Below are 22,108 nucleotides of genomic sequence, written 5' to 3' on the forward strand. Positions count from 1 at the left end.
GCACTGGCAGATTTTTGCCCTGCTCTTTGTTCACGATATGGGACTGTGTTTGAGTTCATATTTCTCACCCAGTCTTTCAGCTGCAATTAATATTTGATTACATCAGATCGTATCACTATATCGCAAAGCGGCTGGGTATTGAGCCTCACAGGAAAGGGCAGTGGTGACTTGATGACAGAGAAGTTCCTTGTAATTATTTATGGTTGAAAGAACACAAAATACATTTATGAAATCCGGCTCATATACCAAAGCAATGTTTCTTTTCTAATCTTGATAGGGTAGGAAAAGAGTGCAATTTAAAATTACAAATATTGAATATTCAGTGCAGGGGTGTTTGATATTTATGATATCATACACCCTTTTTTGCAGCCTGAGAGAAACTTGTCAATCCACAGCCTGTTAAATTTAGTTTATTTTGAACTACTTCCATGCAGACACTTGGCAACTTCTCAAAAAAAGATAATAACTTCTTGACGAAGTATTGGATGATAAGGCAAAAGACCTGTTCACAGAATTTATAAAGGTTATTACACTAAATTAAGTAAAAAAAACAACACTATTATAAAAGGTCTAGCTTCCAATGAGCCTCAGAAAAAGAACATTGGCTGGGGGTTCATTGTATTTTTTAAAGGTCAGAGTGCTTCAAACTTTCTGGTTGGTCAAGTATGACAGAGAAAATGTTTTGTCATTTAATTAGGATATTGTAATAGTTTACCATTTCTTTAGATTAAATAGACACTGTCTGGTGACCTGCCACCCAGGAAAAATCATGAGTAAAATCATCAGGAAACTACTGCACCATTTCCATCATTAAACTATTTTTTAGTTATAGAAAGATACATAATATATCATCTAACATATTAACAGAATTTCAAGTACATTATTGTCATGATATTAAGTGGACTTTACCCTATAATGTATTTTTGTTTGGTACTGCCTGCTGTAACCAATTCATAGAAAACCACATTGTCATGTAATTTTGCTCAGAACTATTACCCAATTACATTGTAAAGCTTTACAGTATTCAAGGTTCATATTAGTAATGGCCTTTTAATTTAAGCAATATGTTATTTTAAAATCTAAATTGTAGTATGGATAATGTGTAACTCATTAAAGCTATTGCTCTCGCTTTAAAAAAAAAAAAAACAACAAAAAACAATACATTATATGTGTCTGCTTGTGAAGCTCTGATACATTCTTGACTGAAGAGATTGCACTTAATATATACCTGATAGTGCTAAAAAATAGTCTATATTTAAATCTGTTTTAAAACATGGTTTTCACTTACATTTAATTTAATTTAGCAGCCGTTCTTTTCTGATCCTGTACAGTATTAATACCCCTTTGATAAATGGAAGCAATAAAATTTACTCAAATTGGTTGCACTGAGGAAACTCAATTAGCTTACAATTGTAATTGGACGCGGGTGGGGTGAGTTGCATATTTCAGCAACACATTTCTGCTGCTGTCAGTGACTGAAATAAATGATTGTATTATGCTTTACACAAAGGATTTTAAAGAGTTACGTTACATTATCGGCGGTGACAATGTTGTTTCACATATTGGCTGAATGGGATTTTTTTTTTTTTTTTCTTGAACAGAAGGACTTTGATAAAGGGGAAATGAAAAAAGCTGTTTGACCTTTAGGTTTTTAAATTATTAAACACCAAATAGATGTGAGGCCTGGTTACTTGCAGAGCTAATTTGTCTTCTGCTGCAGGAAGAAGGAAAAAAAAGGCCATTTTGGGTTTGATAGCTTTCTACTCAACTTGGTTCCATTATGCTTTCTTGTGCCGTGTTAATAAAGCTCCCTGTCGTCAAGGCTGGGCTGGAATTTCAGTTAATTTTTTTCACTCTTTCTTCTATCCAATATCCTATTGTAGCCTATCAAAAGGTATGGCTTTGAATTACAACTTAGTGGAATGCTACCAGAATATAAACTTTTTTCTGTGCAGTACTTCTTGTATTTACCAAGGTGTATTGATCCATATGGTTTATAAAATAATTTAAATAGTTTATTTTTGCATATTTAATACTTATTAATAGTAAATAGGCATGAATATATATTTTAGTATAAAATTGAACATAATGTAGTACACTGCAGCAGGAAATGAACAAAAATGCTGAAATAATAATACATATTTTTTAAAAAGTCTGTGCTATTCCAGAAATCAGCATTATTATTATTATTATTATTATTATTATTATTATTATTATTATTATTATTAGAGTGCTTTCTTGTTATAAGGCATTCTTTGATACCGTGCAAGCGGTTATAAGAAGCTGTGGCCATGCTCTCATCTTCCCCAGAATGTCAATCACAACTACTTGCATTCTCTTTATAATACAGAAATTTTTACTAAATCTGCAGCACATTGAGTCGGAGTTCAAAACAATAATATCCTGAAAATGTTGCAAAGCGAAAAGTCATGTACATCTTTTCCCTGGCATCTACCAATAAAACAAATACTTTAATATCCTTTTTCAAAGTATAGTTCAAAGATGTTCTGATACTGTGTGTATTACCTTTATCTGTGGCTAGCTAAGTCCTGCAATATAACCCAGGTACAGTAATGTATGTGTTATTGTTACCACTAGATACACTAGAGCAGGGGTCTCCAAGCCTGGTCCTGGAGAGCCCCAGTCCTGCAGGTTTTATAGGTGCCTTTACATCATCAATGGCTAAAGACCTGGAACACGTGTTAATCTTGACTAATTAAGCCAATAATGGGTTCCATTAAGTAACTGAGAGCTTGGTTGAAATGAAAACCAGAAGACCCTGTAGCTCTCCAGGACCAGGGTTGGAGACCCCTGTACTGTATACATCAGCGACATACTCTAAAGTTATAGCCACTTTCAATCAAAATCCTGTGTCTGTTTTATCCACTACCAGTAGTTTATTACCAGTAGTTTAATAAAGTAATAGGTTCATACTTGAACTTGAGGCCATATTAGGATATGACCAGTAAAACAAAAGCAGTTTGGTGACTAGTATAAATGTAGTTGGTGTTTTTTGCATTCATTTTTTTTTCCATTTCCTGTTTCTGTTTCAGTGTCTACCAGGTCGTAGTTGAAGAGGAACGTCCTCGGAGAGCCAAAAAAGCAGCTGAAATTCTGAGGTGCTACCCAGTGCCAGTCCACTTCCAGAACGCCTCTATTTTAAATTCTCAGTATTACTTTTCTGCTGAGTTTCCAGCAAGTGGCATTCAGTCCTCCCTCCCATTCACTGTTGGAAACAATAAAACCTACAACGGATATTGGAATGTCCCTCTTCTGCCTCACAAAAGCTACAGCATTTACTATCAGGCTGTAAGCACAGCAAATGGGGTAAGTAATAGTAACAGAAGCAGCACAGTGTGAGATCATGTTTCATCTATATTCCATGTGCTGTGGAATATAAAGACCACCACTAATGTGTGACATGTATATGTTAGCTGTGCACTTGTCTAGCTAACTTTTGTTTGCTAGTTTAGATCACTGCAACCTCATGTATGCTTTGCTATAACACTGTGACATTTTGCTGGTTATTTGATAAACCTACAGTATACCCCACTGATAATTTTACAGTACCAGAAACAGCCATGATACACTTCTTTGTTTTAGATGGGGGAGGGGAGGAAGATCCAAACTAAAAACTGTGTTATTAACTGATTGTCAGCAGAATAAGCCTCTGTTTATAAGATAATGGAGAAACTACTGAATAGTTGACATGTAAACACTCCATGTTGTGTGCCTGAGATTTTAAGAGCATGAACCTGTAACTGATGGGAGGGCAGCGTGGGTGCTGCTGAAACTTAACGTTAATTGTGTGTGTATTGTACCTTTTAAGCGTGGTTATCAGCTGGAATAATAAATACATACATAAGAGACGCAGAGAAGCAACTTGTTTCAGCCTAAATAGTTTCAAAGATTGGGTTGATATTGACACACTGGCCAGAGACTCAGGTGTTCATGAATACAAGTGTCTAAAATCAAATATTATACTGTGTTGATTAGAAATTAGAAATACAGTTCATAAAAAAAATAAAAAACATACAGACAGACAGAGCAAACAGAGATAAAGTCAAAAGGTACATTTGTTGTTTCTTTAAATGAAGTCCTCTACATTCAGGGATTTAAATTATTCTTCAAATAAACATTTGGTATGAGATCTAGAGGATACTGTGTTTAAAGCTAACCTCACTCACACTAAGGAGCAGCAAAATGTTTCTAATTGTCGAAGTATTTACTAGTAGGTGTTCTGTGCTGTTGGTTGTAATCTATTTGTATGCTAAGCGGGACGATAACTGAATCTCTGTTTACTAAAGCAATAAAATAAAAAAATAAAAAACATCCCCATGTGTCATTCCATACTGTAGCCAAGCAGTACCAGAAGGTTGAGGGAAGAGACCCTTTGAAAACATTTGCAAATTATTTTAGAATTCAGTTGACCTAAATCATATAAACAATGTACCAGTATGTTGTTCCTTATTGGTACAGTACATGTCACTGTTTCATTAATTTAGGGCCACAGATTCCAGTATGTGAGAGTGAGTCCCCAGTTAAAGCACTGAATTTATTGCTTCCAAAGAAAATGATTTGAAAAAGGCTTAACTCTAAGTAAGAAAGTCATACCCAGGTCAATACCATCCCAAGAATGCTTTGAGTAAGAAATGGCTAAAATGAATGAACCTCTCTGAAAGGTTTTTCTTTCTTTCATGGGGAAGTTCCCCTACTGTGTATAGATAAACAAATCAATTGATGTATATCAAGGACATTGTGATCGATTCATGAAAGTACTAATTACACAGTTTTCTTATGAATGGGAAAATGTTTTGCTTGCATTCACTGATTTTGCAAATTATCCCATATAGTAATTCCATTGCTTGTTCCTTAGCGGTCCCAACTTGAACGAAATATATACTTGGGAACCCCAACTTGTTTCTGTTTGCTGCAGTAATAGAACACAAAAGCAGCAGGAGATGGAACCTTAAAAAAAATGGAGTAAAGTGATGTCACAGATCACATTTCGTCCAAAGCTTCCTTGAATTGTTTTTCAATTTCCTGTGCAGACCTACCAGGAACTTGCTTGTCTGACAACATGCACATGGCCATGCCAGCTGCAGTAATGAACTCCCATTCAGAGCAGCAGGACTGTGCCAAATGCAAATGCACCGTCGGTTTTTCAAATGCAGAACATGATGTTCAAGGCTTTTACTCTCCTAGATAGAAAAACATTTGACAAAGCAAGTCAGCAAAGTTTAAAAAAATATTTACGATATATTAATTAATGAAATGGAATTAATACACTGTCAGGCCGCTGTCATACAATAAACTGGCCACATGCGACCCACAGGCCGCAGGTTGTGTGTCCCTGGACTATGGGATAGAACACACAGTTTGTCCTCTAGCGCAGATCAAGTTGATGGGCCTGTAAATAGAACTGCAGGCAGTGTTGGTGTTTTCTTTGGCAACAGCACAAGAAATGACTTTTTTCCTTTTCATTTTACACAGGAAACCAAAATCGACTGCGTCAGAGTTGCCACCAAAGGTATGCCTGTACTTCTGCCATTGACAGTAACCTCGGCCTTGTGAAACACACTGTGAGATTTTGGATTAAAAACACATTGCTGTAAAATCCCCACTAATTCAAAAACATATACTGTATATGTATACTAGCTCCTAAAGAAAAGAAAAGAAAGTGAAAACAAGCTTTAGATCTGGTATGAATTCTTACACTGCTAAAACTGAGTTACATCTCCTTGTCTATATACTCTAAAGTTAAAAAGGTACCCTATTTCTCATTTTTCTATTTTACTTTCATTACATACTTTACTTAATGTACATGTCTTTTGTGTCTTTATTGAAGAATGTATATTAATTGTGTTAAATTTATTTTTGTAACCCTTTTAATGTTGTAGAAATTGAAACAACTATTGGTTTACAAGTTCATTGAAAGTGCCAGCGTTTTCTTTGCTTCCACTTCCACTCAGTATTCCAATACAGTGGGAAATATGAGACTCATTGTTTGAACTTCGTCCTTGAAACATTATTGTCAATAAGGAAGGGGATGCACAGCTTTTCCTTGACCTATTCTTTCTTCATATTGCCCATTGTTTTTATTCTTTTTTATCTCTATGTGGTTTAAAAGACTGAAAACAAAACCCCAAGTTTGTGAAAAGTATGTTGTTAACGTATAGCTGTGGCTGAATCATGTGTTAAAACGACACATGGCGCACCCAATTTAGTTATGTCCTTATTTCTACACAACTATAATTATTGCCTTTGAAATAGAGAGATTTGAAAGGAGCTGTAATGTGGGCATTGCTATGGTTCTCAAACAGTTACAGTTAAAGCCATTTAGCATGATACCAGGATTCTTCAAAATATTATGCAGCCGCAGTTTTGAATTTAATTGTCTGCAGATGGTAGATAATCTATTTTCCTTACTAGTTGCCATATTTCTAATGGCACCCAGGCTGTTCTATGTAAATGAGAGATATTTCATTCAAGCCTGTCCTTGTTTTTTCATTGTTTTGTTTTTATCTTTGCAATTCTGCCTTGTTTTGCATCTAATGTTTCTTTTTCTTTCTTACATTTTCCTATTCACCACATTCTTTAAACATTTTTTTCCCATAATGGTTCATTTGAATCACGCCTTTGGATTTATAATAGTACGAGTTTAATAGATCACCAGTCTTCAGGGCTCCTGCCAATCACTACAGAGACGCTCATTAGTTTTGTAACTGACAAAATTAACATATCTGGTAAGGCAATAAGAATAGGGGTTCTTTTTTAGCAGGAAGATGAATGGAATAAAACACACTGGTGACGTTCATATGGCAAAGCCTTCTAAAAAATAGGAATAAAAGAAAGTTTATGTTTTATTTTCTTTTGTGACCACAATTCTCTTCTTTGCAAGCCTTTAGCTTCAGTCTGGCTTTTTTTTCCCTCATGCATGCTGACCTGGAAATCTTCCTTTGCCTTAGCTGCGATAATCGTGACTCAGCTTACAACACCATACATTCGCATCGTCCCTGCTGCTGGCGACAACCAACTAACAGGTCAGACACTCACGTACCCACCTGCCATCACACCCATGTTATTTATTTCAGTGTATATGTGTGTGTATATATATATATTTCTTTTACTTTATTTCTTTCATGACAGCTCTTTGGGCCCTGTTCTTACTTTGAACAAATTAGATGTGTGTGTAGTCTTATGTCTTGCTTATAGTGTTAGCTTGAATTCGCCACTGCATGATCCCATTTCCTATTCTGTCTGTTGGATGTTTGTCAAGTCGTCATGTTTATGTCTGTGTTCTGTTGTCCTGACAGGGGGATTAACTGGGCTTTGTTAGCCTATTGGAGGCTTATTTATGTTTATTTGAGTTTCAGTGCCTACATTTTAGTTTGTTCCTTCATGTCCAACTATGATTACAGAGTGGTTAATAGTTGTGTATGTTTATCATTAGCAGATTAGTACTGTATCAGTTTTTATTGCATGTCTGATTTGAATGAAAATGGTAATGCAGTATCTGGTTAAAATGCCATGGAGCTCTAAACCATTTCATTTGAGCATGCATGAAGAAAACTTTCTTGCAATTAAATGTATATATTTATATTTTCAGCAAAAAAAATAAATAAATAAAGTGTGTGTTTTGAAAAAGAACAACTGTTATTAAAAAAAAACTAAAAAGGGGAAACGGGAGATATGCAGTACTATTATAGATATAAAAGATGCAGAACATGTTGATTAATAAATAGTACAAACTGTTATATATTTGTCTGCATTGTAAAACAGACATTGTTTTCTCTGTTTCTTTATTATTATTATTATTATTATTATTATTATTATTATTATTATTATTATTATTATTATTATTATTATTATTGTCTGTGTTGTAAAATAGACATTCATGGGGTTTCCATGCAAGTTTTTTTTTTAACTCGAGACATTTACATGAGAAAAATGTCTCGTGTAAAATGCTTTTTTGGGTTTCCGTTCGCTCAGTTTATTTTACTCGAGTAAACCGGGCTTTTCACCCGACGTCATGCAAATGAATGGCCTGTGTGTCGTTCATGGTCAAACTGGACAATTCACAATTTTGACAGTAGATAGCTCCTTACACACTGCATATAGAGTGATGTTTACTATAGAACTTGTATAGGAAACCAAGTATGCCTGTGGCAAAGTGGTGAGTGATTATAGGTGTGTGCAGTTTAGAGCGGATACAAAACAGACAGACAATGATTTCCAGGTGCAAGGGTGTTTATTGATTTATTGACAATGTCCAGAGCCTTATGGCAAACACCTGTAAATAATAATGATGGAGTGATACAGCGGCGTGTATCACTCAGTAATTGTAATCCCCGGGTTTGACCCATAACCAAAAAGTCCAGTTCTATTACACCAACACGAAACACACAACACAAACACAGTTAACAGTGAGTGATATTTGTGCTCATGGTGCAAAGACAGTTCTCTGTGAACAAAGGGAAAGTGTTGGTGTCCGGGTTTGATGCAGGCACTGAGGGACGCCATTTTGTCTCACATAATCTTCAAAAAGATACTTGGCTGTTGTTTGTGCACATTGATCAGGTAGTGCATACAGGTTGAGAAACTTTGTTAAATAGTTCATTACTACTAGTACGTAGCGGTTGCCCTTCTGCGTCACTGGTAGCTCAGTCAAGTCTGCTTTTTTTTAAATAGTTGTTCTGCAGCAATGTGCTGCATTTGGTGCACGTTGCTGGGGAACTGGAGGACCATCTGGCTTCACATGTAGACATAATTTGGTTATATCCCTTGATAGGTATGGCCAGCAGCAACGTTTGTTTGCACACTGTAGTGTCTTTGGGGCACTAAAATGGACTGACAAAATTCACGGTTGAAGTCTGAAAAGGTTCGAATTGGAGACTGTGTCAGAGCCTTATGCAGGTTGCCAAAAGTAATTTGTTAAGGTGATGTCCAGTCAAAAGGTCCAGTCCACAGATGATAGAAATACTGGAGCCAGTGTCTAATGTGCTAATTTCACATCCCTCAACAATAGCAGTAATGTAAGGAGTGGAAGCCTCTTTATTCACCAGGCTGGAAGGCGAACTGTCAGAGCATGATGGAAAACATGTAACATGTAGCCGTGTGTATGTTGGTTGCCACGTGAAGGTTTTCTGTTGCAGTTGAGGCAGTCACTACCGTGTCCAATCCCAAAGAGTTGTCATGTAGCTGGTGTGGGGGAGGTTGATGAATTCCCCACATCATCAACTGTTATCCGTTTCCCTGCTCGTGATAATCTCCTGGTGCTTGCTAGCATTCGTTGAAAAAAACATGATTGGGACGGGGACTAGGGCTCCTGCGCCATGGCTGTAGAGAACTATGTCCTGGGTTCTTGCTGTAAGGTGTCTTGCCCCTATAGCAGTCATCAGCAGGGCGTGGCTGGAACGCTGGTCTGGATCTGTTGAATCGATCATGATGTGATGAAGGTGGCTCATAATAATCTGGGTAGTCCTTAAAGTGACTGGTGTCCCTGTGGTTGCAGCAGGGTCACAATGGGGATATGGAGATCCTCCTTCTCAGCTTCGGCTTTGGGACTACCGGTCATATTGGCCAGGTGAGTAACCGCGTACATATCCACATCTGTCAGAGGAGTGTGGAGAGCTGGGTGGGCATGTCTTATTACTGTTATTTGCATAACCATATTCTCTTGAACCACGTCTATAAGACAAACAAACAAACAGTGGACAAATACTAAACAAACAAGTATCGAGCTATGTCAGCACAAGTAGCAATTGCTTTTTAGTTTTAGTTTTAATTTTACTCTCCTCTCTCTCCTGTCCTTTCACCCTGAACACCCAACCCTGAGAGTGATACATGCATCTATATATACAGCTGTGCTGGTATTCAATTACTAATTAATCATTCACTTGAGTCCCTACCCACATACTAATACACATTTTATCCGCATGTGAAGTGATTGTGAAATCTTCGTGCCTAAATACAACTATATATTTAAAATCACCCGTGATAATCCACACTCCGTGCAGGCTCGGAAGCCCCAGGCGGTGCAGACTTTTCAGCCACACTCAGTGCAGGCTCGGCAGCCCTAGGCGTTGCAGGCTCGGGCAGGAGTTGATCCTTGGGAGGTGATTGAGGTATCTGATCCTGGAGAGGTAGCTTCAATTCCTATGGTGGTGGTGGCAGGAGCAATAGGTAGTCTCCCTCTGGCAGTGGAGGCGAGAGGAACAAGTGGTCTCCCCCCTGGCAGTGGAGGCAGGAGCAGCGCATAGTCTCCCTCTATCAATGAGGACTGGTACAGCTCTCCTTCGGACGCTGGGGACTGGTGCGGCTCTCTGGTCGCTGGCATGGATGTACCGATGGGAATCGAACCTGTGGGGACATTCCCATATCTGCAGCCATGTAGTTGCACATTATGGCTGCGAAGGCTGGGAGGGATGCTGGCTGATGTTGGTGTTCCCATGCCTCCCATTGCTCCCCATCTCTGACCCACAGCAGGTCGATTGCCATTGGGAGGGCCTCCATGAGGTCCACGTCTGGGTTCAGCAGCCAGTCCCATATCTCCTCTGAGGGCGTTGGACATTTGTGCTTCCCCCCTGTGCGCGCTGGACGCTTTGGCTCCCCCTTGGGACCACTGGATGCTCGGGCTCCTCCCTCATGGGCGCTGGAGCTGGCATCTGCTTCTTTGCCTTCTTCCTGGCACTGCCACTCCTCCCCTTCTTCCTCCTTGGGACCAGCAGTTCCACCTCCTGCCATGGAGGGAGTTGGTCGAGTGCTATGAGCCTGACCTTGCCAACGGCAAAGCACCATTCTGATGAGGCAGATGTCCATCTCCTGGTCCATCTTCTCCAAAAACAAAAATATATTTTTCAACAAAACAACAACCAAAAAAAAACTCTGTATCCACAGTACTGTTCCTGTGGATGCACTGTATCCCACCAAGAGTGACAGGCTGGCGTGTGTGGTAACATCAGACCTGAAAGAAACACACAGCACTGCGAGTGAAATGAATGCGCTACTTGCGCGTTTTAATAAATAAACAAATAAAACAGTTGAACAAAACAAAACACTGCACACAAAACAAAACGGCACATTAGCTAAAACAAATAGACAAACAAACAGTGGACGAACACAAAACAAACAAGTATCGTGCTGAGCTATGTCAGCACAAGTAGCAATTGCTTTTTAGTTTTAGTTTTAATTTTACTCTCCTCTCTCTCTCCTGTCCTTTCACCCTGAACACCCAACCCTGAGAGTGATTCATGCATCTACATATACAGCTGTGCTGGTATTCAATTACTAATTAATCATTCACTTGAATCCCAGCACGCAAACTAATTTGTGCAATCACCGTGCCTAAATACAGCTATAGATTTTAAATCACCCATAATAACCTACACTCCATGCACAAATACATACACACCACACACAACATATAACACAAAAATACGCACAGGGGCGGGGCACCCCACCACAATCACACAAATGTCTCGTTTGCTTGTGCAAGTGTTTGCAATAACACTGGTAAAGCACTTTTGGTCAAATACATTTCACACCCTGTTTTGCTTTTCTTTCCTCTTTATTCTTTAAAATGTATTTTAAAACAATTACAAATCAGGGCTCCAGACAAAGTTTGTCTTAAGAGCCAATGGCTCCAGTCCAAACAAAAAATGGTCGCCAAATCCAATTGCTTGGTGCCACTTTAGGAGCAAGTTATTTGCTACCATACTCAACTGCTTAAAATACAACAACTTGTTAAGACACTGAAGTGATACTAAAACAGCAAATTAATGTTTGTACTCAGTTGTTTGGTGTCTAATTCTGCAGAATCTATGCGGCTGGTGACTGCAATGAACTCAGCTTGTTTATATTATAAATATTGTTGTGTCTGGAATTGGTGACTGCAGCTCTGATTTCTGTAGTTGTAGCATGTGAAATAGCATGCTGCAGCTCCCATTCTCAGCGTTCGTGAAGTCTGGCAGCATGTAACACAGACGACAACTCTTTTGATTACATGTTACCGTTTATTTTCCAGTAAAAACAAGTTTAAATTGCAGTGAATTGGTTCTGCTATTTACAATATTAAATACTACATTTTTACACAACACTCACTCACATTTGGTCACCGTCACAACTGTTGCATGAAACTGGGGTTACCGTATTCTGCTGGTATTAATACAGCACCTATCTGCGCTTACAAGCATTTGTATTTGATAACATTATTATTATTATTATTATTATTATTATTATTATTGTTATTATTAGTTTATTTATTAACGTCCTTCTCGCAGTTCAGTATAGTAAAATGCATTTCTTCCCCCTAACAGACCGGCGTCATAGCGCATTCATAAATATTGACACATGCTTTTAAAAGGGAAAGGCAGCATTTTTGACTTACAGGCGCCAATGCACCTACCCTGAAAAAACTGTTTATTTTTTTATTTATTATTTTTTTGCTTCATTTGCAACCATTTGCAGTCTGGAGCCCTGTAAATGATAATACTAATACTACTACTAATAACACAACTAAAATAAAAAATGTGCACAGTTCTTGGAAATAAGTGTTTTTCAAAAGTTCTGAATCAAATTAAAAAAAACTGTTCTCTAAATGCAGATTATTTTTAAAATGTGATCTAAGTGTTGTGGTTCACAAAAAATCCACTGGATTTTAAACCGGCCAGAGCAGATTGAATTTGCCCTGATGAGATACCAACATTAATAATGGGCAGCAGTGTGGAGTAGTGGTTAGGGCTCTGGACTCTTGACCGAAGGGTTGTGGGTTCAATCCCCAGTGGAGGACACTGCTGCTGTACCCTTGAGCAAGGTACTTTACCTAGATTGCTCCAGTAAAAACCCAACAGTATAAATGGGTAATTGTATGTAAAAATAATGTGATATCTTGTAACAATTGTAAGTCGCCCTGGATAAGGGCGTCTGCTAAGAAATAAATAATAATAATAATAATAATAATAATAATAACCCACCTCCGCTCAGCTTCTGTTTCGCTCCTCTGCCGACGGGCCTGACAAAAACACCCTGAACACAGTTTTACTTCAAAACCATAAAGTGTATTATTAATAGAGGGGTCACTGTATCGATAACCGTATCGTTAAGAAAAATATCGCGGTTCACTGCGTGAATCGATGAATCAGCACACCCCTAATTAAGATATTAACATTATTTTGGAAATCAACATAATTTCGGAAATAACATTAGCATGATTATTTAATAGTGAAATAGGCATAACAACAGCTTGAAAATGCCCAAATCAAGGCCACAATCCTGCCCTTCATATCTTTCTGTAGATCCTGTACGGTGTCAGTAAGGTCTTTCACAACTTTTAGCAAAATGTTCTCTGTGTCAGAAACAGAACTAACTGACTTTGCAGGTTCACTTGCCGTCTGCATTACAGGTGTCATCATTGGTGAAATGATTTTTGCAGCTTGGCGTGCCCTCTCTGCCTGTGTCACAATTTGTAGGGCATCTTCAAAAGTTGTGACACCACTCTCATGGCTTTTTATTTGGCGCCCTTGATCTACAGCGAGAGTTTGAAAATAAGCTATAACATCCTTTTGCCAGAAAGCCTGCTGCAGCTGCTTTTCTAGTAGCTGCATCATCTCTTTGAACTCATGGGGGTATATTGTCCCAAACAACAAAAAGTGCAGGATCTAACCTGGACAGCGGTTCTGCTGCAAGCACGTCATTAATATCAACATCAGAATCTCTGTACCGGGCCTCCTGTATAACTTCAAATCAGCAAGCCCACTGCTGAAAAGACTCAGCGCTGGTATTGCGAAAGGGAGGGTGCTGAGGAATGCCTTTCAGTTTCCTATGGTAGCACCTGGGCACCTCCCCTGACATTGCACTGGTGATTTCATCAAGTGAGTAGACATGTTTTCTTCCTATATTCGTTTGTTTATATAACAAAGCGAGTTAATGTGTGACTATATCCTGCAAAAAGTATCTATCAGTCAGATATCACTGTAGAAGCAGCTTGCTTAATTAATTCAGTCCATACAAATCTGTGTAGGTAGCGATTCACTCCTCAGAGAGAAAAAACTAAAAATGCGAACTTTTTGTTTTGTTTTTTGAAGCACCGCTGCTACCAGAGGTAGCGTTGTATGTGGGTGTTTAACTCTTTCACTGCCTTCCTGCTTTGGAACACTGTGCTGCCATCCTGCCCAACCAAGATGGCCGCCAACATGCTAAAAGAGTCTGACCTGCAAAAAAAGCTTGTCTTCCTTTCCTGGCTTCTCTCTGTCAAAATATTGCACATTGTCACTAAAATAGACATACTACTTCTTCTTCTTATTCTTTGGCACACTACTCCTCTTACACCGTTTAAGCTAGAAACGCTGTTCAAACTTTAAAACGTGTAGACCGGTCTGGAATAGTGTGCTTGTATACAACTTTTTGATATTTTTTATACTTTTTAAACTATTAAGCTTTTTGTCCTTTTTTTGTCCATCTTCATTCACTTTGATGGGACTTTTTTCAACATTCTAAAGCTCCCCATTGTTTAAAAACTCCCAGACTTCCAACATTCTATTTACTGTAAACAATGTGACTTTTGACACAAATCAGCTACTTTGACCACTTTCCCAACAAGTAAGACAAAAAGTTAGAGCATATGGAATCTTCCTCTACTTCTCTGCTATTCAAATCTGAAATCGAAACAGAAATAACTTTTACCAATCAAGAGGTACAGCTGCTTTAGTAACCGCATCAACTACATTGTCTCTAACTTCTTATAAACAACTGACATTTTCACCACTTTCCCAACAAGCTAGACAAAAAGTTAGAGGGTATGACATCTTCCTCTACTTCTCTACTATTCAAATATGAAACCAAAACAGGAATGGCGTCTACCAATCAAGAGGTACAGCTGTTTTAGTAACCGCATCAACTTCTTTCAGTAGGCTACTTCCCAACGTTGAATTAACTGTCATAGAACTTTGAGAAATTTCAAATTATAGCACATTCTAAGCATGAGACAATTAGTAAACAATGTGACTTTTGACACAAATGGCTAGTTTGACCACTTTCCCAAGTTAGACAAATCTGAAATCAGTTCAAAAATATCTTCTACCAATCAAACGGTACATGTCTGATGAAATGTGTGATCTAACTGCCCCACAGTCCAAAGTAATAAAGTTGATATAGTAGTCTATCAAAGTAATCAGACCAATTATTTTACTAAATTTAACTTTGACTGTATGTAATTGCTTTGCTTTAAAAAGTAAAACTTTTTAAACTTCTTCTACTACCACAAAAATACTTTTAAAGAGCTAAAGCAAGCCCCACAACTTTACTTGTAAAGTTACCATCTAGTTTCTGTTTATTACCTTAAATACAGGGGCTTCTCACAGGTGGAGGTCGGATGTGAACCCAGGACCTCCCGCTCTGAAGCATAGCGCCGATACCACTGTACAAACAAAATACAAACAAGACGTCATTACTTGAAGTGTATTTGATTGAACAGAAAATAACATTTTAAAAAAACAATCACTGCATTTCTGGCGACTATAGTCGCTGCAGGCAGTATAGAATACTCAGCGGGTAAGCAACTTTAGTCGCTGTGGCCAGTGAGAGAGTTAATAGAGAAACACTTTGCTGGTTTATTTATAAATCAGATCTGTACACATAAATGAACAACAAGAACAGTCACCATTTTCTTTACTCTGTCTCTCCAGGCTCAGCTAAACAATCCCTACGTCAATCAAACATCGCTGAACCAATACCCCAAACATTTCCCATAACAATTCTTATATTATGTTTTGGTTTTTTTCCCCAGCCACAACAGCAAAGTCATAAAGATTTTACAAATCCGATTTGTTAGGACAATATTAAAGCAACGCTGCAGTACTGTAATAAAATAATTGAAACAGGTCCAAACTAGCTACCTTGACCTTACACCTAACACTTTTGTAAAGGTTCTAAATCTTTGTTGCAGATTTGAAGGTTGTCTCATTGTAGGCCTGGAATAGGCATTGACATGCACAGTATTATTTAATCTTCCAACAGTCCACAAAATATATAGTATGTATGTAGAACCAGCTGTTCATTCAAAGACCAAAAATGAAGTTTTAATGTAGTATTCATGTTAGGGCATATTAAAAACAACTGCATTTTAAACAGTTGTTTTTAAATAAAAAGTGGAATTGCATTTAGATGACTCCAGAAAGCCGACATTGATTTAAAAAAAAAAAAAACACGCACCCTACACAAACATTGGCTTGAACCATGGTCCGCGCTGTAGTAATATCTGGCTATATCTAACATTATCAGCACTGTGAATGCAGCAGAACCCACAGTTTGTGGAGATTGCAATAAATAAAGAAATACATTTCTGTTTAGGCTAGATAGTTGTTAGCTTGGTTTGTTTTTATTATCTAATAATTAAATTATATTCATTGAAAAAATGCAAGAGAAAACCAGACCGTTATTATTGTTTTTCTATATTTTCTGAATAGGGGAAGTTAGCAGGCAAAGTTCCTGTGTGGGGGTAGGGGTACAGGCAGGCATGAATGTGTTTAAGTTCAACACTAACCCTAAATAAAATGTTTTTCCTGTTATTAAGCAGTAGTATAATCAGAAGCAGTGCTATTTAAAAATAACAGAAGCCAGTTTTCACTTTAGTGAAGTAGGCTACAATAGTTGTTTTCATTAAAAACGTGTTGTTTATTTAAATTCATGTTCAGCTTTCATATTGAAGCTTGTTGTGTACTACTCATTCAATTAAACCAGGTAGTGAAGGAATTTGCTTGTATCGTTAAAGACGTTTCAAATCAAGTAAGCTTATTTCGTTTTTGTATAAAAAAAACGACAATAGAGTCGCAGTCCTTCTTTCACAGCCAGTGTCATCTTTATGGCACTTAAATGGTAAAGTAATTAAATGTCCCTGGCAGTGGACTGTCTCTGTTTAGCGCACGCAACAACTTGCAGAATGGATAAAACTGTGTTGAAAATTGTAAGAAAACGCTTTTGAGAGCAAAACATTTAATGACATTTTTAACTTTCATAGCTGAAGAGGTGCCGGGGCTATGCCTCGTCAATCCCAAATAATGCATCTTCATTGTTATAATTAATTAATTTAGCAGATACTTTTATCCAAAGCTATTTACATACGGGCCAACGGCAGTGCCCCACCCGGGAATCGAACCTCAAACACTTGGTTGCAAGTCTGGAAGCCTAACCACCATTCTACACTGTTATATAAGGTTATATACCTTGAGAGAGTTGCAGTTGATTTCCAGTGTTAATTCATGTTAATTTTATTAATTTCTGCAGCGCTGCGATAATTGCAGTTTCTCCGCAACTCTTAGATTTCAGTCGTTGTGATTTTACAGAGTTAAGAACATAAGAAAGTTTACAAACGAGAGGAGGCCATTCAGCCCATCTTGCTCGTTTGGTTGTTAGTAGGTTATTGATCCCAGAATCTCATCAAGCAGCTTCTTGAAGGATCCCATGGTGTCAGCTTCAACAACATTACTGGGGAGTTGGTTCCAGACCTTCACAATTCTCTGTGTAAAAAAGTGCCTCCTATCTTCTGTTCTGAATGCCCCTTTATCTAATCTCCATTTGTGAGCCCTGGTCCTTGTTTCTTTTTTCAGGTCAAAAAAGTCCCCTGGGTCGACATTGTCTATACCTTTTAGGATTTTAAATGTTCGTATCAGATCACCCCGTAGTCTTCTTTGTTCAAGACTGAATAGATTCAATTCTTTTAGCCTGTCTGCATACGACATGCCTTTTAAACCCGGGATAATTCTGGTTGCTCTTCTTTGCACTCTTTCTACAGCAGCAATATCCTTTTTGTAACGAAGTGACCAGAACTGAACTCAGTATTCTAGGTGAGGTCTTCCTAATGCATTGTAAAGTTTTAACATTACTTCCCTTGATTTAAATTCAACACTTCTCACAATATATCCAAGCATCTTGTTGGCCTTTTTAATAGCTTCTCCACATTGTCTAGATGAAGACATTTGAGTCAACATAAACTCCTAGGTCTTTTTCATAGTTCCCTTCTTTAATTTCAGTATCTCCCATATGATATTTATAATGCACATTTTTATTGCCCGCATGCAATACTTTACCCTTTTCTCTATTAAATGTCATTTGCCATGTGTCTGCCCAGTTCTGAATACTGTCTAGATCATTTTGAATGACCTTTGCTGCTGCAACAGTGTTTGCCACTCCTCCTATTTTTGTGTCGTCTGCAAATTTAACGAGTTTGCTTCCTATACCAGAATCTAAATCATTAATGTAGATTAGGAATAGCAGAGGACCTAATACTGATCCCTGTGGTACACCACTGGTTACCTCGCTCCATTTTGAGGTTTCTCCTCTAATCAGTACTTTCTGTTTTCTACATGTTAACCACTCCCTAATCCATGTGCATGCATTTCCAAGGTGGGTGAATACTTATGCAAGGCACTTGCATAGAAAGTTGCGAGAAAGATGAGAAAATTTCCAAGATCTTTGAATATTTGCCCCTGCATTTTTTGTGTATCCTCCAATATCCCAAAATGCTTTCGGATATGTTTTGGCGCATGGACGTTACAAATACAGTAGTTGAGAACGACTATCAATACTGCTGTACCATATACAATTTCAGAGGCACATTGATATCTGGAGCGATGAAATTGGTCAAGGAGAACTTCAGAGTTCAAAACTGCACACATTATGATCAAATGTACCTTGTTTAAATACAGTGCATGGTGGGATAATGTCCTGTTAAGTACCACAGTCCATTGCGCTGCTAGGAACTGTAACCAAACTATTTTAATAGTGTTTGTACGCATTAAGCCCGACTAAACATGAAACGGTACTTTAGTGTGGACGCTTTGAACTGGATTAATTAAAATGTTTTTGAGTACGGTTCTCAAGATCAGTTATGTAGTGTGGACAGGGCCTTAGAGACACAGCATTATTGCATACAAAATAATAAATAAATAAATAAATACGCTAACATGGAGTAAATCAGAATTGAAAGGAACATGAAAAATGTAATGCTATAATGATTCCAAAAACCCCTTAAGACTTTCAGCTTTCAAAATATTCCAGACAGGCTTTGAACTGCCATTAACATAGCAGAATAGGTATGCTAATAAACGAGAGGCTGGAGAAACATGCTTCACTTTGCAAACAGGATTTTGTAAACAAGCAGTTGTCATCAAGAGATCTGATTGAAATCTTTTTTTTTTTTTTTTGATAACCAACTTGGGTAAAAATAACTGACCATGTTACTCCAGAATATTATAACTGTTGTAAAAGATGTATTTTATCTAAGACCATAGCATACATGAATCTACAGATGGCTTATTAAATCATCTCTAAAAGTCTAGTTTTTTGTCTTGCAGTCTCCATGATTAAAGCCTTCTGACGTTTAAGTGTTTAACTAGTCTTCTTGATCAGCTTTAAGAATATAATTCTTTTCACGCTTTTAGTTTAGAGAAAGTGAAAAGAGAGCACACTCATAAACAGCTAATTGAAAGTTTCATTCAGGCCAAAGAAAACACTTTATATTTTGCTTCCAGTACTGTATATTTTGTGAATCATCTAGGGATGAATTCCTTAATGTTTAAAGCAGGCTTTATTTTACTAAGAAATATATTTCTTTCCAACATGTGCATGGCATGGGTATTTATGAAAACTAAAATATTAAATCTCAGCATTATAAAGTTATTTTATCAGCATCAGTGTGGGGGCAGCAGTGTGGAGTAGTGGTTCTGGACTCTTGACCGGAGGGTCGTGGGTTCAATCCCAGGTGGGGGACACTGCAGCTGTACCCTTGAGCAAGGTACTTTACCTAGATTGCTCCAGTAAAAACCCAACTGTATAAATGGGTAATTATATGTAAAAATAATGTGTAAAAAATAATGTAATTGTATGTAAAAATAATGTGATATCTTGTAACAATTAGGGCGTCTGCTAAGAAATAAATAATAATAATAATCAAAAGTTAATTATTTTTCTGATTTCCTCAAATCGTACCCTCACATAAAGCTGAGCGTGGAGTAAACTTCTAGGTGCTATTTGGAACCTGTGGAGATTAAGCAAGGGTAGGCAGTCTAAGACTTAAATAAAAACTAAAATAATTGTGTTTTTTTTTTTTTTACAGTGGTAGTAATGTAGTGGAAAGTAACTTGGTTGGCTTGGTTACCAAGTGTAAGGAGTCATGTGTAACTCCTTAACTTTATTTAAAATGTATTTTGATGCTGCAGCTATTTTGTTATGTTTGAAGGTAAATGTAAAGCGTTTTGGTACAGATTATTTCAGGCAGATTGGGGGCTCCCTTCTGGGGTCCTTTTTGTGCTACACTCTGATCTGGCTGCACAATGTGAACAATGTCTCCCAGATTTAAAAATGTTCAGTTTTAAAATGTGCAAATAGAGACACAAAGCAAGTCTGGAGTCATTTATTTTTTTACCTTAGTGTAACATTGTTCTTCCATTTTTAGTAAAAGTATCCTGTGTGTGTTTATAACAATATATGTTTGTTTTATATAGCATGTGTGTTTTAGAAATTGGGTTATTTCTTATTCCCATACTGTTTCAGAAATAAATGGTCTGCCTGTTGTGTTTGTCACCGGAAATAAAAGAAAAACGTTAAAAAAAAATCAGAAATGAGCCCAGGCATCCAGCGTCTGCTGTCAAGGCTGCAACGATAGTAGGGTTCTTCGCATGATGGATGTTGTCACATTTTGATTGAAAAAGTGGTGGTGGCAGAAAAATAGATTCAGTTTAGTGAATTGAACAGTGAGTCCCAACATTTTTCATCCTGGACTCATTTAGTGAGAGGAAATGGATATTTCATCAGGCACCGGTTTGATGTCCCATCACATTATACAGTAAACAGTGCAAACAGTCTTCTTAAGAGAGCGAAGGGCAGAAGTGCTAAAACACTGGTAGCTGCTAGGTGTTGGTTATCTCATTTAAACAGATATTAAATGTGTGTGCCAGTGGTGTGATCATCAGCTGCTGCTTACTTTGTGAATAAATTGCTGAGGAGTCGTCTTTTGGCTCACCAGATGTGACCCAGATTTGGATTTCCAAAGGCAAAAGAAGTGTTTATTGTGTTAAAAAAAATAAAAAAAATAAAAAAATAATTGCCGTTGAAATGCATCGCAAATGAGCTTATCTCTTTTTCTCAGGTGCTGGAGCTAATACAGTGAGACATGACTGCTTCATTTATTTTAAAAAATAGTTAGAGAAAGGCAAGAGCTAGGGACACAGACTGGGGGACACTTTATAGAAAAGCATAATAACAATATGTGAAGGCTGAATAATACATTCTAGGAGGAAAGCCATTAGGCTACTGAACATCTTTGGCTGGAAGAAGAAAGGTTTAAAATAGTGTTTGGCATGTAATTTTTTTCAGTACATGAAACACAATACAGTGCCTTTGAAGTCTACCCCAGAGACATGCTGAAAAGAAAACAGGGATGGTCCACTGAGGTGTATCACCCAAGTCACACTGACTCTATCAACACCAGCAGCCAGAAATCAAAACAGTAGTTCGAGAGTTTTTATTTTTTGTGTACTCCTATATTAAGACTAGGAAAGTGGACAGATGTTTTGCTGTACCCATATATTCTACGTGCTGTAATCTATATTGGGTAAACTGATACCATGCGGACATAGCTTTTTAAAAAGTGAGAAAAAGAAAAAACATATCTATCTATCTATCTATCTATCTATCTATCTATCTATCTATCTATCTATCTATCTATCTATGTAATATAACAGGGTATGAGTTGTGGATGATAGGTGGAAGCAGCCAATTAAGCTTTGGCCATATGTATCTTGGCCAAAGTGTTTGTCTAGGTACAGTAGACCCATATAGCCTAAATCTATACATATTCCATATAGTTGAAAACTCAACAAAATAAGGATTCAATAACTATGTATCAACCGTAATTGTGTTTTTGTTCTTTAAACTGCCTTTGCTTTAGGTACTGCCACTCGGAAACCTGATGCAGTGGAACCAGAGAAACAGACCGACCACACTGTGAAGATAGCAGGAGTCATCGCTGGCATTCTCCTCTTTGTCATTATCTTCCTGGGGGTCATCCTGGTCCTGAAGAAAAGGTAAGAGACAGCCCTAATCATTCAAAACT

The 22,108-nt window shown here is 37.6% G+C and overlaps 1 protein-coding gene across 10 annotated transcripts in view; it reads left to right on the plus strand.

Annotated features, from left to right (window-relative positions):
- The window catches only part of LOC117400192 (receptor-type tyrosine-protein phosphatase mu-like), a 290,059-nt gene that overhangs the window by 199,603 nt on the left and 68,348 nt on the right, over positions 1–22,108 (plus strand). For 5 of the 10 annotated variants that reach the window (XM_033999725.3, XM_033999727.3, XM_059022031.1 and 2 more), the window contains exons 12-15: positions 3,054–3,327; positions 5,494–5,530; positions 6,969–7,043; positions 21,944–22,079. In XM_033999725.3, the coding sequence (XP_033855616.3) occupies positions 3,054–3,327; positions 5,494–5,530; positions 6,969–7,043; positions 21,944–22,079 (522 nt within the window). The remainder of the gene's footprint in view (positions 1–3,053; positions 3,328–5,493; positions 5,531–6,968; positions 7,044–21,943; positions 22,080–22,108) is intronic. The other 5 variants (XM_059022030.1, XM_059022033.1, XM_059022032.1 and 2 more) reach the window with 1 other exon arrangement.

The sequence above is a fragment of the Acipenser ruthenus genome, chromosome 4 (assembly GCF_902713425.1).
Source record: "Acipenser ruthenus chromosome 4, fAciRut3.2 maternal haplotype, whole genome shotgun sequence".
Taxonomy (NCBI): Eukaryota; Metazoa; Chordata; class Actinopteri; order Acipenseriformes; family Acipenseridae; genus Acipenser; species Acipenser ruthenus.